General features: G+C 39.9%; 1 protein-coding gene across 2 annotated transcripts in view; it reads left to right on the top strand.

The window, feature by feature from the left end:
- Cadps2 (calcium dependent secretion activator 2) overlaps positions 1–24,001 on the top strand; it is a 564,078-nt gene that overhangs the window by 302,676 nt on the left and 237,401 nt on the right. For both annotated transcript variants that reach the window (XM_052173304.1, XM_052173303.1), the window contains exon 7: positions 373–484. In XM_052173304.1, the coding sequence (XP_052029264.1) occupies positions 373–484 (112 nt within the window). The remainder of the gene's footprint in view (positions 1–372; positions 485–24,001) is intronic.

The raw sequence follows: 24,001 nt of genomic DNA, 5'->3' as shown, positions 1-24,001 counted from the left end.
TCTTACCTAGATACCCATAGCAGTTTCCCATTCATAAAAATGCTGTTGGATTATTCCTGTTAATGAATTGAATAATAGGTTTCACTTGATACATATATAATGTCTTTTCTTAACCTGAATTCACATAGTGTTCCATATTTTGTAGATCAGTATGCTAATTTTTGAGCAGTTGAATAACTATTGCAAGCTATATAGCTTACTGTTATTTTCCTTCTTGGTGGTGCCATCTGTCAGAAACAAAAGCAAAGATGAAAATCTCATCCAGTTATAAAAGATTCTCCATTGCTCAATGCACCTTTTGTAGAGGCATGTTGATCTGGGGGAGTTGGTTACTGATTCATATTAAAGAAAACCTTTCTTGCTTCATTGCAGATGGGGAACCCAAGGAGATTTCAACACCACCCACCCTCGGCCTGTGGTCAAAGTGAAGCTCTTCACAGAAAGCACGGGAGTCTTGGCCCTGGAAGACAAGGAACTGGGCAGGGTGAGTGGTACTTTACACTGAGTTTCTAGAATATCATAGCATAAGCATGAACCAGAGGAAGATAAGCCAGAACTTCTCAGGTGAAACTTGTGTTCAGTAAGTATTTAAATTTAGCCAGCAAGAGTCTCCATGGATGGAAACAACTGAAGCCAAGCCCCATGACCTGAGCTCAGTCCCTATAATGGTGGATCGCCACGTGAAGCCTAGCTCATCATCAAACACGATAGGCATGCCATTGCAAGCAGTTTCCCCATGTACACACACACACACACACACACACACACACACACTAACTTCATAAATGGGGCAAAATATGAAAGGCTATTTACGTGTGATTTTTTTTCCATAAATCTTTCTGACAACTATCATCTACTAAGCATAAGTATGAATTAGAAAATACTGTACTAGATTTTCAATGCATAAGAAGTACACATGAGCTCAGACTCACCAGCTCCAGCCTTCTCCTCTGGCTGCTGAATGTCATTCACACCAGCCTACTTGTCCATCCTGGTAAATGTCAGCCTCTTTTGATGTTTCTGCTTAAGGGCTGTCAGCCATTTCTGATGCACGGGGCCACTTGCTGTTCATATCTGCTACAGTTAACCCAATTCAAATACCTCCAAAGTGCATGTCTCCCTCCTTCCTCGGTTTTCCTATTAAAGTCGTCTTTTTCACACACCTTTTAGCGCTGAGCCAGTATATCTTCCTACACACACTATCTTATATCTAGAATATATATTTTTAATCCCTGTGTATTCCACATTAAAGGGCTAAGTACTCTAGTGATCACCACAGCTCAGTGTGAAAGGTAATTTGCTATGTTACTTGTGAAGTAGATATCTCTGAGGAGTGGAGCTGTCTTGTGCTATATGAGTGCATAGTGCCCAGATCTGGAAATGGCTGTCACAGGTATTTTCAAGAGGATAAATATTTAGAACTCTTACTTATTTTTGGAATGTATGCCTAGATTTGTAAAAATAGATTTGGAAGAACATTTGCAGCATTCCGTATTTGGAGGTTATCCCTCTCTGAATCATGTTTTTATTCACTTCAGTTCCTCTTCCACCTTTTTTGCACTATTAGATTTTTGTGTAGACATGTATTGGACAGAATAACTCTTCATTCATGTAATCTTATATTGATGCATTTATCCCTGTTTGTAAAGGTACCCAGACCATAATGTAACAGAAGATTCACAGAGAACATATCTGATTTTTATAAATCAGAGTCACCCACACAAACTATAATTATAATGAGACTTAGCTCCTCATTGTAACTAACTTAATTTTGTATGTAATTCTTTGGACATTTTACCTCATTTTTAAGTTATCAAAAAATATATTTAATTAGATTTTAAGTTGAACATGTAAGGGATATATTTTGTCCTATAATCTGAGATAGGACTTGCACACACTTCCAAAACAAGGTAGTTTTTCCATGAGTTTCTCAGCTTTATTATTAAATTATTCTGAGCAAAATAGTGTTGGGTGCTGATCTATTCCTTTTATGATATTTAATGTCATCTCTGTCCCCTACTCAATAAATGCCAAAACCTGATAATCAGAAATGCCTCAAGATTGTGAGATGCCTCCCAGAAGCCCATAAAAAGTCATCTATCCATCTTTGAAAACCACTAGTCTATATTAATGACCTACGTAGGTTTGAAGGTAACATATATTATTTGTGTCAGCTGCTTTCAAAATTATTTTCTTTTCTTGGGGCTTCATGTTTGCATGATGTAACTCCATGCTATAACACAGGATTCACACCACCATGAGGTAGCATTCCATCCAGGCATTGTCAGTCACTGACCTAGGGGTCCCTTTTGTTTCTCCTTCCCTCATTCCAGTATTCCACCTATTCTCAAGTTCTGTCAGATTCCTCTAGGTTTTCCCCAATTCTTGAGACCTCCATTAACCTGATCCAATGAATCCGCTTCTACTTTTTCATTTGCCACCATGGTCCCTTTACTTCAGCCTTTATATTCCAGACACTATGATCTGTTAAAACATCAGAAACATTTCCTCATCCTATCCTTAAAATCACTCAGTTTCTCTCCATTTATTGAAGTAAAAATCTAACTCTTCATCTTAGTATGAGCAGCAGCATCACCAGGCCTCAATATTAGTGTAAAATGCTGGTTGTCTTGTCCCACTGTACAAGAATCAGACTGTGGGACATGAGGGCTATGCGGCATTTTAACACCTATCTTGTTGATGTGGGCACATACTAAATTTAAAGACATCCTTCTCAGTGAACTCACCACTGCTTCAAGGTTCATGATAACCTTTCTACTGTTGTTCTTCCTTCAAATATGGCTCCTTCCTTCCTTTCTTCTTTCTTCCCTTCTTCCAACCCTCACTTCTCTCTTTCTTTCTTTCTTTTCTTTTCTTTTCTTTTCTTTCTTTCCTTTTTTCTTTCCTTCTTTCTTCTCAAATAGCTATTCCTCATCTCTGCTTTAGACTTGAGATCTTCAGGTGGGTAATATTCTGAGTTCACATAACACATGCAAATAGAGAGTTACAATTGTTCTAGTGGAGGATAATGCTGATATCTATATACCTATCTAGTTTTTTGGACAACTCATTTTTGTTCAAAGACAAGAAGTTATATGAAATATATTAAATATTAAGAATATACCCAAGAAAAACTTTTTCACACATAAATATTTATTTAAAATTGTGTGCAATATTTGAACTTCAAAAACAAGCAACAAAGATACAGGAATGGGTTTATTCCCAAGATACCACTGGACATCAGCTAAAATACAGAAAGGTGACCATAGCAAATGGAAGTAACTCTCCAAGACAGAAACTCATTTATTGATGGCAGTAATCAAAAATTGAGAAGCAACTCTTGAGGAACTTGCTGCTTTCTTATATATTAAGTATAAATATATCATATGAATTCCACACTTGAGTTGTAGGCATATTCACAAGACTTGGGCATTTTATATTCTCACAAAAGCTGTATGTCATTATATAGGCAGGATGATAAACCCTAGTACATCCATGCCATGACATACTATTTGTGCTAAAGAAGAAAACAAGTTATTAATTCATACAAGCATGTAGTTAAAACTTATGTGCCAAAGTTGATGAAGGAGTGTGTGATTCTGCTCGTGGGGGAGGGGAGCTGGAAAGATGCAAACCTGAGTGTCTGCTAGAGACTGACTAATGGGGAATTGCTGGCTCTAAAGAAGTGCCTGAGATACTTTTAGAGTGATGAACCAGTTCTGTATGGTACAAAGGACTGGATTAATGAATTATGCATTTGAAGAAATCCAAATAACATTATATTATGTAGGATATACTTTAATGTATGCACAGTAACCTCCATGTGTGTACACATGTGTGTACACACGGATACATACACTTTATGATATCGAAGGGATCCCCCTGTGGAATAGAAAATTGTATTAAAAATAATTGTATTAAAATATAAAAAATAAATTGACTTAAATGAGTGATGAGAAAAGTCTCAGCTCTAAATCCCTATGACAAGAAGAATAGCCTGGGAAACGCACTCTCAAATGGCCGGAAGGCTGGCCACTGTGGTGTCAGGACATCTCCTGCACCCCACTCATAGGATGCTGCAAGCAGGCCATGCTCAAAATCCTTGTCATTCTTCCTTCGAGCCCCAGCATAAGCCACATCTGAGTGTGAGAGAGTTGCGAGCAAAGCCACATTGGGAACCATGTACAGAATGACTGCTCGGGACTCTTCCGGACTCTCAAGCTGCGAAAAAAGCAATACTGATGAAAGGTCAGAGAGGAATAAAAGACACCAACAGTAAATGTAATGTGGCATGTTGGATTAACTTGAAACAGAAATGATACTAATTGAAAAACAGCTGAAATCCAATAGCATCTGTTGTTGTATAGATGGACTATTTTAAACTTCCTGACTTTGATAAATATTCCATAGTAATAGATACTGTTTTGTTTTAGAAAACTGGGTCAGGTGTATACAAACATATCTATACTGACTTAGCAACTTTCATGATATTAAATTAATTTTTATATAAGCCTTAGTTTTTGGAAGACAAATAAAAATGCTATTGTTGAGCAACTGTTGGTGTTATTGATGTTTTTTATACTACAATTTTCTTTGTTTCAAAGAAACTGAGGCCCTAAATGTATACTGTAGGAATCCCATAAACACACGACTTTGAGTATGCATGAATACATTTCTTAAATAGAAACTAATAATACTGAGCAGTCATTCTGTACATGGTTCCCAATGTGGCGATATTGTTTTCTAGCATCACTAAAAAGAGCAGTAATAATGGCGGACCTGGAACAGAGGAGGATGCATCCACGCCTCGCCTATCCAGGAATTTGGAAAGTTTAAGGGCAGATTTTGGTATCCTTATTTGTTTTGTCTTGCTGTCTGCCCTAACAGTTGACTACTATGTTTAAAAGTAACTGAATGGTGAAAACCACTGGAGAAAATGTGTAGTCACTCTTTATGCAGATTATCAACAACAAGTCTATAATTGTTCTTCCTGAGAAGCTCACTTAAGGACCCTTTGGACCCTTTCAGCAGATGGAGAAGTGTGTGCATTTTCACCTTTTAAACAGTCTTAGGATCTGGTCATCTTTAGTTTCTACACCCTTTACCACTTGCCTGTAAACTGATTGCAGAGAAATTCAAAAGTATCTCTTCTTGTCCTAAATCTCTCTTGTTTTCTTGAATTACGAGGTAGTGTTATAACTTGTTTTACAAACATAATTCCGTCTAATCCTCTTGGAGAGTGGTGGAAACATTGTCTTTTTAAGTAAGACAGGTAATAATCTAGATTTAAAATACACATATGCAGACAGACAGATAGACATAGAAATAAAGATATATCGTATAAAAGTACAAAGGACACTATGAAGAGGAGGAATGTCTCTAAAAAGAAGAGGGTTGGCAGAGCCATAGTCATGAACAGGGGCAGATATTTCAGAGATGTGTTATATGAAGCATGCAGAATCACACACACACACACACACACACACACACACACACATGAGATATGAACGCAAAGCAGGAGTGTTTGTAGGAGAACAGGGGCTGGTGAGAGGGAGAAGAGGAATGTGGGAGGGTAGAGATGACATGTTTATGAATAGAGTGCAATGACATACACATAAAAATGTCCTAAGAGGCAGACGGAATAGAAACTACTTGAATTTGGTCTGTTTTCCAACCAGACACGAAACAGACATCACTGACATAGTGAAAACATTCAAAAGTATTTATCATCAAGGCATAGGATGATTCAAAATCTCAGGATTTAAAAATCAGGAATCAAGAATTACTGAAGCTGAAGTAATTTTATAGTGATACTCACTTTAGATGTTTCCTTGTCATTTTTACAATGGTTTGACTTTTGAATCATATTATTGAATCTGTCTATTTCTGAATGAATTATATTTTCAGATAACTTGTTTAGCTTGTTGAATGATATTCTTGGGTACAATATATTTTGAACGTTCTATATAATAGTTTTAGAAATATTGATATACAGGGCTAGCATTTTGGCTCATCAGATAAAAACACTGGTAGCTGTTCCAGAGGACCCAAATCAAGGCCCAGCACCTGCGTGGCACCTTAAATTGTCCATTTACTTCAGTCCTGGTGGATCCAGTGCCCTTTTGTAACTTCTATAATTACTGTATGCATGTAGTGCACAGACATCCAGACATAGAGGCAAAATGGCCATACACATAATTTTTTTAACTAGAAAATAAAATATTAATATAAAATGATTCTTGAAAACTGCCAGAAAAAGATATCCTCACAAGTATGCTTTGAAAGAATGCAAGTGAATAGCAGTACCCTACTTGAGGGGAACTCAGGGACAGACCCCTACCTGAGGGGACCCAGGAAAGCCTTTCCACCACTTCCAGACCATGCCAGTATGCAGATGTCAAGAAGAACCGCACCTGCTCCAGATTCTGAATTGCTGCCGGGGTTGAGACCTGGCACCAAGAGAGCCAATGAAAAGCAACCATTGCTGTAGACTGATGACATGACAGCTCAGAATTGGGGCGACACCCTTCAGTAGAAGGTTCTCTTATGTGGCAGCGGCTCGGCATGCAGACTTTGTTTGTGGGCACCATATGCAAATACCTGTTTCTGGAAGTAGAAATGGCATATGGACATTTTTCATGTGAGTTGATGGCCAACTCTTTACTGAGTGTGAAGGGAATACCTGGAGGCAAAACTGGGATTTTTTTTTAAGGAAACAATTATGATGGTGTGTGGTAGCCGGTAAACAACCAACCAGTCAGATACGGCAAAAAATATAGCTCATTCATTACAAGGTGTATTTGTCCTGAAATTTTTGAAATATAAGGCTTATCTTACATTGATGTATAAGAAAATCACAATAGTATCATCTACTTCTTGGCAATGCAGTTTCCATTGAGTCTTTTATATTAAGTATCACATGAATATTATAGATAAATATTAAATGCAAATAATTTGCCAAGTACTTTGCTTGAGGACAGGAAAAATTGAAGATTCACAAAACATTTTAGTTTTAGGATTATCATGAAGTTTTTTTGAAGCAGCATTTTGCTGTGTGGTTGAGTATGCCAGGCTGGTCTTGAACTTGTGGTGCTACTGCCTTGGTCTCGCAGCCATCACAAGTTGTAGGGCTAAGCTCACAGCATTTGTGTCCCTTGTGCGCTACATACCATCACCCCCTTTGTCCCCTGATGATGGAGAAGCATTTGGATCAGAGTCTATTTTCCTTTTCAGTGCAGCAGATTCAGAACTTGTTTTTAAAAGTAAGACTCATGATGGCCAAGAAGTTGGAATTTTATCCACCTCTTAAATACATGTTTTGGAGATAGTCTTGGAATTAAGCTTTTATTGGATAATATTTCTTTTCTCCCTGTTTATACTTGTCTGTAATATTTCTCAAAGTAGAAGAGTTCAGATGCAGTATGTGAAAATGCCATTAACTGTGCTTGAATTATCAATATAAACACAAGGTGGAAGTAGTTAATGTTGATTTCAAATGCATTCATTTATTAAAATAAGATGATCTTAGAGAGGTGATTATGCCATGGAAACAAAAACTTTAGACCATGTTAATTTCCCAATGAAATTTAGCTTTTATACTCATCTTTTTCTTCAAGCATTTCTTTTTTATTATTATTATTAGATATATTCTTTATTCACATTTCAAATGATTTCCCCTTTCCTGGCTCCCCCTCCCCAAAAGTCCCATAAGCCCTCTCCCCTCCCCCTGTTCCCCAGTCAACCCCCTCCTGCTTCCCTGTTTCTTTTGTTCACTTTCTTGAGCATCAAACTTGACTCTCCTGGGACTTTAAGAGACTCTGTAAGTTTTGTTTTAAGATTTGATGAGAGAAAGACTATATTATGTAAAAGTAAGTTTTATGTACCAGATATAATTATGGTCTTGGAGGCATACTGCTGAATAAATAAGCTCACCCTTCCTAGATCTTTCTGAGCTGTTCAACCAGCTGTTGTCATTGTTCTCCAAGCTAACTGATTCAATCTGGCTTCTCTCAGCTTCTCACTGAATTGCTCTGCCTGGCCTCAGACTAACTCTAGCAGTCTGTTCTAATCTTCTGTCTCCATTATTATCATTATTATTATTATTATTATTATTATTATTTTATTGAATATCATCTTCATTTACATTGCCAATGGTAAAACATTTCCCAATTTGCCCCCTCCCAAAAGACACCCAACCCCTCCTCCCACCCCCTGCCTCCACGTATATGCCCCTCCACCAGACACACTCCCACCTCCCCCTCTTGATTTCCCTTTGTTGGGGCATCTATGGAGCCTTTACCTGACCAAGAACCACTCCTCCCACTGATGCCCAACAAGGCATTCCTCTGACACATTTTTGGCTGGAACCATGTGTACCCCTTGGTTGATGGTTTAGTCCCTGAGAGTCCTGGGGCGTCTGGGTGGCCAACATCATTGTTCTTTCCATGATGAAGGGGTTCTTTAAATCCCTTCAGCTCTTCCCTACCACCCTCCAGCTCCTCCATTGGGGACCCCATGCCCAGTCCAATGGTTGGCTGCTAGTATCTGCCTCCGTAATTGTAAGGCTCTGGCAGGGCCCCTCTGGAGACAACCGTGGCATGCTCCTTTTGGTATATGTTTCTTGTCATCCATAGTAGTGTCGGGGTTTGGTGACTGTTTATAGGATGAATCCCCAGGTAGGGCAGGCTCTGGGTGATCTTTACTTCAGTCTCTGATCCACACTTTGTCTCGCTTATTGCTCCTATGAGTATTTTGTTCCCTTTTTCAGAAGAACCAAAGCACCCTCACTTAAGTCCTCAATCTTCTTGAACTTCCTATGCTGGGTGAATTATAACTTGTTTATTTTGAGCTTTTGGACTAACATCCATTTACTAGTGAATGCATACCATGTGTGTTCTGTTGAGATTGGGTTACCTTGCTTAGGATGACACTTTACAGTCCCATCCATTTACCTAAGAATTTTATGAATTCATTGTTTTTAATAGCTGAACCATTCCTCTGTTGAAGGACATCTGGGTTCTTTCCAGCTTCTTGCTATTATAAATAAGGCAGCTATGAACATAGTGGAACATGTGTCCTTTATTACATGTAGAAGCATCTTCTGAGTATATGCCCAGGAGTGGTATCTCTGGGTCCTCTGAGGAATCACCAAACTGATTTCCAGATTGGTTTTACCAGCTTGCAATCCCACCAGCAATGGAGAAGTGTTCCTTTTTCCCCACATCCTCTCCAGCAACTGCTGTCCCCTGAGTTTTTCATCTTAGCCATTCTGACTGGTGTAAGGTGGAATCTCAGTGTTGTTTTGATTTGCATTTCCCTGATAACTAAGGATGCTGAACATTTCCATATATTGAACCATCCCTGCATCACTGGGATGAAGCCTACCTGATCGTGGTGAATTATAGTTTTGATGCATTCTTGGATTTGGAAGATCTGATAGAATTTCCCACTAAACCCATCTGCTCCTGGGCTTTTTTTTTTAATGAGAGACTATTAATGACTGCTTCTATTTCCTTAGGACTTATGGGACTATTTAGATGGTTTATCTGATCCTGTTTTAACTTTGGCACCTGGTATGTATCTAGAAAGTTGTCCATTTCATCCAGATTTTCAAACTTTGTTGAGTTTAAACTCTTGTAGTAGGATCTGATGATTTTTGGAATTTCCAGTTTCTGTTGTTATATCTCCCTTTTTATTTCTGATTTTATTAATTTGGATATTGTCTCTGTGCCCTCTGGTTACTCTGGCTAAGGGCTTATTTATCTTGTTGATTTTTTTTTTCAGAGAATCAGCTCCTTGTTTTTTTATTCTTTGTATACTTCTTTTTGTTTCTGTTTGGTTGATTTCTGCCCTGAGTTTGATTATTTCCTGCTGTCTGCTCCTCTTGGGTGTATTTGCTTCTTTTTGTTCTAGAGCTTTCAAGTGCACTGTCAAGCTGTTAGTGTAAGCTCTCTCCATTCTTTTTGGTGTACTCAGAGCTATGAGTTTTCCTCTTAGGACTGCTTTCATTGTGTCCCATAAATTTTTGGTATGATGTGTCTTCATTTTCATTAAATTCTAAAAAGTCTTTAATTTCTTTCTTTATTCTTCTTTGACCAAGCTATCGTTGAGAAGAGCATTGTTCAAAGTCCACGTATATGTGTTTTCCATTGTTTTTGTTTGAACTTAAAACTAGCCTTAGGCCATGGTGATCTGATAAAGTTCATGGAATAACTTCAAGATTTCTGTATCTGTTGAGGCCCGTTTTGTGATCAATTATATGGTCAATTTTGGAGAAGGTACTATGAGGTACCAAGAAGGTACCAAGAAGGTATATTCTTTGCTTTAGGGTGGAATGTTCTATGAATCTCTGTTAGTTCCATTTGGTCCATAACTTCAGTTAGTTTCACTATATCTCTGTTTAGTTTCTGATTCCATGATTTGTCCATTTTTGACAGTGGGGTGTTGAAGTCTCCCACTATTATTGTGTGGGGTGCAATGTGTGCCTTGAACTTTATTAAAGTTTCTTTTATGAATGTGGGTACCCTTGCATTCGGAGCATAGATGTTCAGAATTGAGAGTTCATCTTAATAGACTTTTCCTTTGACACATATGAAGTATCCCTCCTTATCTTTTCTGACAACTTTTAGTTGAAAGTCAATTTTATCTGATATAGGAATGGCCACTCCAGCTTGTTTCTTGGGACCATTTGCTTGGAAATTGTTTTCCAACCTTTGACTCTTAAATAGTGACTGTCTTTGTCACTGAGGTGAGTTTCTTGTATGCAGCAAAACATTGGGTCCTATTTACGTATCCAGTCTGTTAGTCTATATCTTTTTATAGGGGAATTGAGACCATTGATATTAAGAAATATTAAGGAAAAGTGATTGTTGTTTACTGTTATCTTCTTAGTTAAAAGTGAAATTCTGGTTGTGTAGCTGTCTTCTGTTGGTTTTTTTTGAAAGATTACCTCATTGATTTTTTTATGGTGTGGTTTCCTGCCTTGTGTTGATATTTTCCACCCATTATCCTTTTCAAAGCTCGATTTGTAGAGATATTGTGTAAATTTGCTTTTGTCATAGAATATCTTGTTTTCTACGTGTATGGTAATTGAACATTTTGCTTTGTATAGTAGCCTGGGCTGACATTTATGTTCTCTTAGGGTCTGTATGATATCTGCCCAGGATCTTCTGACTTCATAGTCTCTGGTGAGAAGCCTGGTGTAATTCTGATAAGTCTGCCTTTATATGTTACTTGACCTTTTTCCTCTCACTGCTTCCAATATTCTTTCTTTGTTTAGTGCATTTGGTATTTTGATTATTATGTGATGGGAGGAATTTCTGCTCTGGTCCAATCTGTTTGGAGTTCTGTAGGCTTCTTGTATGTTCATGGGCATTTCTTTCTTTAGGTTAGGGAAGTTTTCATCTATAATTTTGTTGAAGATATTTACTGGGCCTTTAAGATGTAAATCCTCACTTTCTTCTATGCCTATAATCCTTAGGTTTGGTCTTCTCATTGTATCCTGGATTTCCTGGATGTTTTGGGTTACAAGCTTTTTGCATTTTGCATTTTCTTTGACTGTTGAATCAATGGTTTCTATGGTACCTTCAGCATCTGAGATTCTTTCTTCTATCTCTTGTATTCTGTTGTTGATGCTTGCATCTATGACTCCTGTATCCTTTCCAAGGTATTCTATCCTCAGAGATGTCTCTCTCTATGATTTCTTTATTGTTTCTATTTTCATTTTTAGATCCTGGATAGTTTTGTTCAGTTCCTTCACTTGTTTGTTTGTTTTTTCCTGAAATTCTTTAAGGAGTCATGTTCTCCTGTGTTTCTTTTAGGGATTTTTGTGATTCCTCTTAAGGTTTTCTGCATATTGACCCATGTTCTCCCATAATTCCCTATGGGATTTTTGTATTGCCTCTTTAAGGGCTTATACCTCTTTACCCATGTTCTCCCGTATTTCTTTAAGGGGTTTTTGTGTTTCCTCTTTAAGGGCTTCTACCTTTTGATCCATACTCTCTTGTATTTCTTTAAGGGATTTTTGTGCTTCCTCTTTAACAACTACTACCTGTTGACCCATGTTCTGTATTTCTTTAAGAGAGTTATTTATGTCATTCTTGAAGTCCTCCATCATCAATATGAGATGTGATTTTAAATCTAGCTCTTGCTTTTCTGATGTGATGGAGTGTTCAGGATTTGCTGTTGTGGAAGAACAGGGTTCTGATGGTGCAATGTTGCCTTGGTTTCTGTTGGTAATGATCTTGTGTTTGCCTCTGGCCATCTCTTTATCTCTGGTATTAGTTGGTCTTGCTGTCCCTATCTTTGTCCTGCAGGCCTGTGTTTCTGTACTCCTGGGATTCCCTTTCTCTCCAGTGCCCTGCAAAGAGCTGGTTCTCCAGGAAGTATCAGGTGATGGGATCTCCCCAGTGGCAGACTTGGCAAGGGTTGAATGCCCTGCAGGCTGCTAGTTCTCAAATGTTCTGTTGCTCCAGGATCTCGAATGCCCTGCTGGTGCCAGTTCTCAAATGCCCTGCTCCTGCCAGTTCTCTAGAGATTATCAGGAAATAGGATCCTCCCTATGTCAGAAGTGGCTCAGGTCTACCACATCCAATGGAACAGGGCGGTGGCCTTCTGTCTCCTTCTTATTCTCTGGCATTAACAGTCTCTGTTCACCTGCAGAACTTCAGGAACTTAGGAAAGAACTCAACTTCACTGTGCTGCACTCACTGTACTGACACCCAAATCATTCAGCTCAGTTGACTGCTGCTCTGGCTTATAGGCTCTCTTTCTCTCTCCCTCCCCCTCTCCCTTCCTCCTGCCCCTCCCCCTCTCCCTTCTCTCCCTCTCCCTTTTCTCCCCCTTACTCCCCCTCCCCCTCAATCCTCCTCCTCCCTCCTCTCCTTCTCTGCTCTTTAATAGCTTCTCTTTCCTATGCTGTTCTTGTGAGAGTTGGGCTTATCCTATCCTATTGCTGACTCATTCTGTCAGATCTTGCTCAGATTTGTCACCTCACCTGCCTAATGATTAGATGTCACTTTCAAACATGTCTGCTTCCTTCTACAAATTACAAATTAACTTTACTTCCATTGATAGAGACTAAATGTGTGTGGCATGTCTTTATTCCAGCCAGATCACATAGACTGAAGAGGTCTTTGCATGTGATCAGAACAGCCATGTTGACAGATTAAAATTCGTCTACAGTATTATGACCTGGTCAAGCAGTTGACTCTGGGTAGACAACATTGTCATATAAAGTTTAATGTGCTATCCACTGTACTTTTCTCCTTTCCCTCTTCTCCTTTGGATATATTGTTTATAATTAGTTTCTCCTTTATTATTCAGGAGCCTTATTAATGCTTTAACCGAAAAGCATCGTGATTAGCTAAAAGCCACATGCCTTTACTGGAACATAAGGTTTAAAATACCTTCCAACTGTCTAGTTTATATAGAGTCATTGTGAAGTTTCCTTCAGCATTCAAGGAGTAGATATTAAATGTTGGTTGTATAATTAATCATTGTAATGTTTTCAACAAATAACCACACTGTTAAATTAATTTAAAAATAATTTCAGTCCTTTTTTAATTCAAACAAACAAAACATACATTTGAGCATATTTTTAAAGGGCCAGGACTATATATGGATTCAGAAAGCAGTAGAGAACAGCTAGTGTAATCATAATCATAAGTATTTTCTTCACTTTGAAAGCAAGGTTTAATATCCAGTTTTATTGAAGTATCCAGGACTTGGTGATGACAGTCTTAGATATTGGATTTATATCATTTGCTCCAAAATGAAATGCAGATTCTGTTACATTTCATCTGTCTAACTCAACTTGCTGGTCACAGGAGACCTTTCATTTTTGTTGTTTTAGAATGCACTCATTTTTTTTAAACTAAAAAATAACACACACACAAAATATTTCTGTCCTTCTTTAACCCAGTTTCTGCCTCTGTGTTCACAACAAGAAGCAAAGACAGGCCATGACTGAGTGCGGGCAATGTATTTGTGGTGTATCACCTTCATCGTTTCTAGCACAGGCTAATTATCTCTAGTTTATGAAAACACATGCTGTTGCTTTTGTAGGAACAATGACACAGTAACTCATACAAGTTAGTGGGTCCTCAGTGAGTTTATTTGTCACATTCTGATGAGGTGACCAAGGTCATCACTAAGGAAACAGGGGAAAGCATGGCATAACTTCTTACCACCAAAAGGAGCTAAGCAAGTTATAGACAGGCATCCTCCATGATGGCTGCTGGAGGGCAGTTGACATTTCTCTACATCCTCAGGCCAATAAAGACCTTCCTCTGCCCATGGCAAGACAAATGATAGACTTAGGTGCACTGATGCCTCCCTATTAATAGGTGTGCTTTGTAGTTACATTGTTGCTATTCTCTGCACATTCCTAACACTAATGACTGTGTGATTACTTAACACCTGCACCTCTTTGATAAAGAATCTGTTCACACATTTTACCCATCTTTATTACTACATATGTTAGGTACTTGGACGTACATCAGGTATAAGCTGATCATATTCACCCCATTCACTTTCTTCTTGTATTGTCACTAATGCCATAATTGTTTCCTTTTTCAAATAGTCTCTCTTCTCTCTTACATTTTGTTTTTCATTCTCTGAAAGTTTTATACAAGTATAAATGAATTTCTGTTCTATTCACCTGTTACTTTGTCTGATGCCCCCTTCCTTTGCTCAAATATTTCTTCCAAGCAAGGTCCCCTCCTGTTCTCATGTGTGCATTCTGTGTGTGACCCACTGAGTTTAAATACAGTTGCCTGCATAAGTATGAGAGATTTACTGAAGCCTGGGCAATGTATCTGTACCTATACATTGAGAAGAAACAGCATGCCTTTTGCCAGGCCAGCAGCCACAAACTGTCACTACTTCCTCAGAGAGAGGTGGGGGGTCTCATAAGTTCCTCCCACCTTCACCATACACAGTTGATGAATTAGTCTTGTGTAGGTCTTATGGAGGTAACCACAGTGATCGAGAATTCATTATCGAATTCAGCCAGGTAATTTCCAGAAGACAATGTTGAATAGCACTCTTCCCCAAAATGGCTCTTAACGTAGTTTACTGTCCTCCCTTCTTAGGATGGAGAAGATAATATAATTGTCCTGGTTAGGGCCACAAACTCCTCAGTGTCTTACTCTCTGAGCCATTGTAAATCTCTGTATTAACTACCATCCTTTGCAAAAAAAGAAGCATCTCTGACCAAGGCTAAGAACTGCTCTAATCTATGGTTGTGAAGATAAGTATATAACCTTCCCTACTCTCCACACCCTGTCTCTGTTGTAGATATTGTGTTATGCCTTATGGTTTTAGAATAAAATCACAGATTTCTTCTGTCTAAGACCCTACTTCAGCTCCAAAAGAATGATAATCATAAGAGCACTGGTCAGGGACAAATGTGGACACACCACGTGATTCCAATCACTTGGGGTCATTTTATATCTTATAGTATGTTTATACAATGCTTATTTTATATCTGTTTTAATATGTTTGAGTTGAAAGCAGTCTTAGGATATTATGATTTTAAATTGTTCATCGTTTCTATGAGCAAAATCAGGATTATTTCTAGGAAGAAATAATGTATTGAGTAAATAGACAATAATATATTGTAAAAATGGGTGAGACTGAAGTTAATTTATTTTTATCAGTTAGGTCCACACAAAAAAAGCCCAGCAACAACCAACTTAGCCATAGTAGTTAGTTTCTTTCATAAGTACTTGTGTTATGAGAATAAGATAGAAAATTGTATGGGATTTACTTTTTATGGTTCAAATAGGGCCCAAGTAGCTGCAGGAGATACTGTTTAAGTAAATGAAACTCAAGTTTTATGTTCAGCTTTATATCTGAGAAAAATCGATGATTGCTTATTTCACTGATGTAATTGGTACATGTAAACTCTGAAACTGCTTAAGCAAGACAGGCTGTTTTATCAGATACGCTCTGTTGTAGTAATATTTAATCTCAATCTGGAGTTTCTGCCTTGCCTTTGGTCATTCAGTTCTCAGATAAAAGACACCCAAACTTTATATTTTAAACTATATATATTTTAAAGTTTTGTATTTTAAAGCCTTTAAAGCTGGGCGGATATCTACCCTGTAAGCTATTAGAATCTACATTCTCATCAATAACCCCAGCTTATAACTTGCCATATTCTATCTCTGGGACGCTCTTAATGCCAACTGACCATTCCTCACCGCCATCTTTTCGAGACTCACCTTCCCCGTGGTGTCTTCTTCACTGTCTTTTCTCATTGTGGTCCCTGCCTCAGACTCCCAGCTCAGGAACCCAGATTCTGCCTGTCTTCTACCATCTATGGGCCACAGGCATCTTTCTTTACTCACTAATCAAGGAGAACTTGGAGGAGCAAGGTTACACAGCATCACTGTGTCTGTGTGAGAATCACTTCATCCCTGGGGGCAACCAGTATTTAGCACTACAAGACAGAGCAACAGATCAAACTTCAAACTCTGTTTTATGTGTGCAATTTGGACTTCAAAGGATGTACTCAAAACACTTCCTTTTTCACATAAAGATAATATGTATATTATAGTGCAGAGAGAGAGCATAAAATTTAATGACACAGTGGTATCTAAGCCCTGAAGGGAAGGGTTGATGAAGGTATCCCGCTGAGGAGTGAGAATTCCAAAGTGTGTGTGTGTCTCTCTCTCTCTCTCTCTCTCTCTCTCTCTCTCTCTCTCTCTCTCTCTCCATACATCATCTGGCTGTGGGCCTCTGTGTTAGTTCCCATCTACTGTGAGAAGAAACAAAACAAAACTTCTCTATTAATAGCTGATCAGGCCACTGGTCTTATCTTTGTATAAAAAGCACTTATAATAGATACAACATGATTTCTCATTGCAGTCCGCACTTCCCCAGCTTTTTAGTGGTTTTTATTTGCAATGCAATATTATTCAGCCTAAAGAGAAGGAAATGTTATCATTTTCAGCAACAGGGATGACTCTAGAAAACATTATGGTAAGTAAGATATGCCAAACTAGCGAGACAAATACAGTATGCTGTCCCTTACATGTGTAAGCCTAAAGTCAGATTTGTGGAGTGGAATGGAATGGCAGCTGGCTTGGTTTTTGCATTGAATGGAGAGACACAAGTCAAATAGCACAGTTTTAAAGTTGTGCAGGATCAGCAACTTCAGTACTCTGTTCTCCATCTTGATGACTGTAGTTAGTAGGAATGTATATCCTGAATGCTTCTGATATGATAAATATTAAATTCCACAGGGACCCCAAACACGTGTTAAGTTAATATGAAAATAGCATGTCTTACACAATGGATATGTGATTTTACTTGAAAGTTCAGCCTCCATGAAATTTGGGCAAGAACATCCAGTTTGGCTGCAGTGGGCATTGATAGAACCAGTGTACTCGGATTTGTAGCTAGTTCCCCTTCCTATGTGAATTTAAGAGTTGGAGATAACGTATTTTGAAAGATACAGGATTCAGTTGGTTTTCCAGCATAAAATGAACCATTTGAAACTAGCTTACCTAAGACACCAGTGCTGCAGTGGAGTCTTCCCAGTGGCTATGGGGACTTGAAGGGATGCATCCTCCCCTCACCTCAGTGCCTGCTCTCACTGCCTCCTCGGGGCCTCACTCCCCCTTTCTCCTCCCTCTCACTATGTTATCTTATACTGACTGACATTTGTGCAGCTTCCCTAGCCTTTGCAACCCTCAGGTTTCCTCCTCACCATTCAAATGCCCTTCTGACTCTTTACCCCTGCCTTTGAAATGGCAGATTTCTAAAGTTCTCATTAGTCTTATTTTAGCATATTTGAGCTGAGACCTTGAGCCCTGCATAGACTTCAACTGAAAATAAAGTTCTCTGAGCCTTTTGAGAATGGCAGTTGGTTTTTAATACAAATACTGACAGGGATAGACAGGGATAGATAGATGATTGATTGATAGATAGATAGATAGATAGATAGATAGATAGATAGATAGACAGACAGACAGACAGACAGACAGATATAGTGTATAAATGAATCAAACCTAGAACACTTCACTCCATTATATGCCCCCCACTCTTGATTTTCAGGAGGTTGCCAACGGGATCCATGTTTAGACAATACCCGTTCTCTGTTTAACATCAAGTTACAGATACACAGCAATCACATTGGCTCTAAAAAATCGTATTGGACTTAATATTTGTTCTCACCAAATGGTGAGAACAAAGCTAAGCACATTCATGAAGTGTTTACAAAATAATTAGAGGGATAATGTGTTAGACCGGGAAGGAGATGTGAAGTTGAGAGTGTGCTGTATTGTCTTGAAATAACCCTCCCTAACTCTCCAGTTAACTTCAATGTCAACTTATTTACATAACAAGATAATGCCTAGCTTTTTAGAGTAATGTGAAAATTAATTTAAATTTCATAAAGCACTCCGTGGCACTCTGAGAGGGTCTTCTAAATGACAGGCATTATTATAACCAGGTTGGGTTTTTTTTTTTAAGCATATTAAAGCCGCTCCTGCGGTGTCCATGATGGAAACTGTATCAGTAGGTAAATGCAAAGGTCATGGCCATTCATAATTTATGGCTGAGGGGAATAGATCAAGAATAATCAGAATGCTTTCCTGTCTAGATTGCTTTTCAAACAGATGTCTCTGTTATGGGATATATTGTTTCTTCCAAAAAGAAGAATAAAATCAATACATTTCAGGCAATAAAAATGATGTATGGACAAAAGGCCAATATCCATAATTGAACCATGAAAAACACAGTAACTGACAAGTTTGATTATGTAGTTCAGAATCTTTAGAAAAGCTTTAGATAGAAGAAATATTCCATGATTATTTGAGGGTATGGAACATGAATGTTGTTAGAAATATATGTGATGAACCTTGGTCTTTCAGCTTCTTCTTTTTTTTTTTTTTTTTTGCATTTGTTACAGTAAAAGTTTAAAGTTTTGTCTTAATTGTAATTATGACTAAAAATGAGAAAAGGTGGCATATTTGAAACATTTTAACACATGCACAGTCCTTTAAGAATGGGACAGGCAGGACTGGAGAGTCACCTCAGTAATTAAGAGCAGCAAACGGGCCTGGGTTCAGTTCTCAGCACCACACAGTGGCTTGCAACTGCCTGAAACTCCAATTCTAGAGAAATCCCTTTCTGACCTCTGCAGGCTCCTACACATATGTGGTTCCATAAACTCACCCAGATACACTGACTACACGTTTTATGTTGAAATCTTCAAATAAAATCCTATAACAGAAATGAACACGTAGGTAAACCGATAAAGCTGGTGATAGAAATCTATATACGAAGGTATCTTTGAATCAGTGAGGGTTTCTTTTCCAAGTCAAATTTCATCTTTTATTGTTAGTTCCTTGTTTTGCCATACTAAATTTTGGAAAAGCGTAGTGGCTTTAAACAAGATACATTCTTTACCTTGTAAGTTTGAAGGTTATATTGGTAAATATTTTAATCAACTTGATGCAGCCCAGAGTTGTCTGGGAAGTGCGAACTTCAACTAAGGAATTTCCTCTATCAGATGGGCCTATGGGCAAGACTGTGGGCCATTTTCTTTTTCTTTTTCTTTTTAATTTTATATTGGTTATTTTATTTATTTGCATTTCAAATGTTATCCCCCTTCCCGGTTTCCTCTCTGAAAACCCACTACCCCACCCTTCTTTCTCTGCTTTGATGAGGTGCTCCCCCACCCACCCACCTACCCACCCACTTCCACTTCACCGCCCTAGTGTTCCCCCACACTAGGGTACCAAGCCTTCACAGGACCAAGGGCCTCCCCTCTCATTGATGCCAGATAAGGTCATCCTCTGCTACATATGCAGGTGGAGCCATGGGTCCCACCATGTATACTCTTTGGTTGGTGGTTTAGTTCCTAGGAGCTCTGGGGGGGTCTGATTGGTTGATATTGTTGTTCTTCCTATGGGGTTGCCAACCCCTTCAGCTCCTTCAGTCCTACCCCTAACTCCTCCAATATGGTCCCCATGCTTAGTCCAATGATTGGCTATAAGCATCCACATCTGTATCAGTAAGGCTCTGGCAGAGCGTCTCAGGAGACATCCAGGGGAACAAGCCTCTACCATGTCACATCTCCAAACTGATCCCATTACCATCACATATAAAAGCCTTTATGAAATACTGAGGAGATGGTCAGGTTGGTGTAGTTCTCTCTGTACAAGCACAAGGACCTGAGCTTCTCTACCCAGTGGCTGGATGGAGCCGTGAACATGGAATCCCAGCGCTGCAGTGTTAGGGAAGAAGCTCTCTACACTGTGCTGACCAGCCAGTCTGGTCCAGTCAGCGAGATTCAGATTTAGTGAGAGGGCCATTTGAAGAAATACATCAAGATGGAGAATGACTGTGGAAGGCAACATGAACTGATGTTTACATGCAGGTACACAAATGCACAGTGCACAGGATATGTGCCCACATATGAATACATTACACACATTGGCACGCACACCATTCCTTTGGTGAGTACTTTAGCCCCTGCTAGATAAATGGGACAATTTTCTAATTAACAAACACTCTTAATTTTTGAAACCTTAATGTTTCTTTTGCCGTGTAACATAGCAGTGTAGAGGGCAGGGCTCAGGCACCTTAGCAAAGTTTATGTTCTTCATATTGCCTCCTAGAAAGGGCAGTATAACAGTTTCCTATGCTAGGTGTCAGGTCTTTTGTTTTATATACTTTGATGATGTTATTACTTTTAGATTTTCAATTTTGTTTTATTATTTTTCTATATGTGTATGTTTGTACAACCATAATTAAGCAAAACAAAACAAGAACAACAAAACCTAATTGCTGACTATTTCAATAGAACATAAAAGGGACCATGGTTAACAATGACTTTGACATTTCAAATAGGGGTCTAACTCACTAGGTATGATGGCACACTCCTCTAATCCCAGCACTCAGGATATCTGCAAAGGCAGCCAGATCTCTGATTTCAAGGCTGTCCAGAGATATATAGAGAGATCCTTTTTCTTTTTTTATTATTAACTATTTATATTTTGCACTCTCTATTTTATTCCCCCACCCAACCCTTTCCACCCTCTGACTGTTCCACATTTCATACCTCCTCCCCATGCCCCTGTCTCCATGTGGATGTCCCCACCCCTCACCCCACCTGACGTCTAAACTTCCTGGGGCCTCCAGTCTCTTGAGGGTTAGGAATATCATCCCTGAATGAACAGAGACCCTGCAGTCCTGTATTGAATGTATGTTGGGGTCCTCACATCAATACCAACTGTATGTTGCCTGTTTGGTGGTCCAGTTTTGAGGGATCTTGGGGGTCCAGGTTAATTCAGACTTCTGGTCCTCTTACAGGATTGCCCTTCTCCTCTGTTTCTTTCAGCCTTCCCTAATTCAGTAGCAGGGTTCAGCAGCTTCTGTCCACTGGTTGGGTGCAAATATCTGCATCTGACTCTTTCAGCTGCTTGTTGGGTCTTCTGGAGTGAGGTCATGCTCAGTCCCTTTTTGTGAGTGTTCCATAGCCTCAGTAATAGTGTCAGGCCTTGGGACCTCACCTTGCACTGGATTCCACTTTGGGCCTGTTGCTGGACCTTCTTTTCTCCATTTCCATCCCTGTAATTCTATCAGAGAGGCACAATTATGGATCAGAGTTTTTAGTGTGGTATGGCCCTCCTTTCCCTCATTTGATGATCTCTCTTCCTGCTGGAGGTAGGCTCTATAAGTTCCCTCTCCCTACTGTTGATCAATTCACCTTTGAATCTTGAGAGTCTCTCACCCCCCCAGGTCTCTGGTGCATTCTGGAGGGTTCACCCAACCTCTTATCACCCGAGGTTGCCTGTTTCTATCTGATGGCCCTCATGGCTTCAGTCCTTTTCCCTCACCCAATACCAGATCATGTTCCCCTCTCCCCCCCATTCCCTCCTCACCCCATCCACTTTCCCTCCCAGGTCCCTCTCTCCCTCCTCACTTGTGATTGCTTTGTTCTCCCTCCCAGGTGGGACTGAGGTGTCCTCACTTAGGCACTTCAGCTTGTTGAACTTTCTGAGTTTTGTGGACTATATCTTGGGTACTATGAACTTTTTAACATCCACTTATTAGTGAGTACATACCATCGTTGCCTTTTTGGGTCTGAGTTACCTTACTCAGGATGATATTTTCTAATTCTATTCATTTGCCTGAAATATTCAAGATGTCCTCGTTCTTAATAGCTGAGTAGTATCCCACTGTGAACCAAATTTTTTGTATCCATTCTTCTGTCATAGGACATCTGGGTTGTTTCCAGCTTCTGGCTATCACAAATAAGGACACTATGAACATAGTGGAACATGTGCCTCTGTGGCATGATGGGACATCTTTTGGGTATATTCCCAAGAGGGGTATAGCTGAGTCTTCATGTAGATCTATTTCCAGTTTTCTGAGAGAGAGCCTGTTTCAAAAAAAATAAAAACAGGGCGGCGGCGGCAGTGGGGGCAGTGCAGCAGTGGCTGGTCCAGCCGAAGGGCCATCAGCAGTGGAACCAAGGCGACACAGGGTCCAGTTAGGCCCTGAGCCCACGACCACTGACCTTCGCTGGCCATCAAGGCTGCAAGCACCTGCGGATTTACGGTGCCTTTCACCACACAGAAGCCACATCAGAACTCTGCTTCCCGCCAGTCACGAGAGACTCGCCTCCATCTTGGTTTCGGACTCCAGAGAGATCGGACAGACTGAGGTACACAAACATAACCCGAGGCCAACATCGCGGGGGTCTAAGCCTGACGGGCGTTGGCCTGCACCCAGGCCCTGGGCTGTTCGGGGGGGCCATCGGGGTGCCAACCCAGCCAGGAGGTTTTTTTTGCCCTGGCATGCATGCGCGCCGCCATTTTGCCTACAGGACGCCAGAGAGCTCTAGCAGGCATAGCCTGAGGCTAACAAAGCGGGGGTCTAGGCCCCAAAAGGCACAGGACTGACCCCAAGAACTGGGCGGCTTGGTGGGCCATCTGTGAGTCAACCCGCCCAGGAGGTTGTTAGCCCAGCAGACTCTCCCAGCACTTTCAGGGAGCGCGAGCACACATGCCCGCCATCCTGGCCACCTGACAGACCCAATTAACAGTCATAGCCTGAGAGGAACTTTGCTCGGACCTTGGCCTCCCAGGCTTCTACCTGGACCCAGGGCCTGAGTAGCCAGGCTAGCCTTGTGTGCACCAACCCGGTTGGGAGATCGGCTGCCCAGCAGAGTGATCAGCAGGCAGAAAAGGTCCCGGCAGCATACACCATCAGCACTCCCTGAAGGTGCAAACGGGCTCCATCTGGTTCACAGACACAATCTGGAGCAAAACACACTAGAGCTGCAAGGGCACCCAAGAGGAAGACAGCACATCAGCAATCAGCTACAGGGGTAACCCAGCCATATAGTGTTGCAATAATAGCCCCAGAGCCCCTCAGGAGGCCCAAACACCAGCCAGGGACAAGACCAACTAACTCCAGAGAACAAGATGGCAAAGGGCAAACGCAGGAACGCTACTAACAAAAATCTAGGCAATATGGCAGCATCTGAACCAAACTCTCCAACATCAGCAAGTCCTGGTTATGCCAACACACCAGAGAAACAAGATTTGGATTTAAAATCACTGATCATGATGCTGCTAGAAGAACACAAAAAGGACATAAATGAATCTCTTAAAGAAATACAAGGGAACATGAATAAGCTAGAAACCCGTATAATGGAAACAGAAAAATCACTTAAAGAAATGCAGGAGAATAAGGCCAATAAAGAAGAAACGCAAAAAAAACTTAAAGAAATGCAGGAGAACTTGAGTCAAGAGGCAGAAGTCATGAAAGAGGAAAGACAAAAATCTCTTAAAGAATTACAGGAAAACACAAACAAACAAATGATGGAACTGAGCAAAACCATCCTGGATCTAAAAACAGAAGTAGAAACAACTAAAAAAAATCACAAAGGGAGACAACTTTGGAGATAGAAAACCTTGAGAAGAAATCAGGGGCCATAGATGCAAATATAAACAACAGAATACAAAAGATGGAAGAA

This window comes from Apodemus sylvaticus, chromosome 2 (genome assembly GCF_947179515.1).
Source record: "Apodemus sylvaticus chromosome 2, mApoSyl1.1, whole genome shotgun sequence".
Lineage (NCBI taxonomy): Eukaryota > Metazoa > Chordata > Mammalia > Rodentia > Muridae > Apodemus > Apodemus sylvaticus.
Note: the sequence above shows the minus strand (reverse complement) of the source record. Positions and strands in the feature narration are given on the sequence as shown.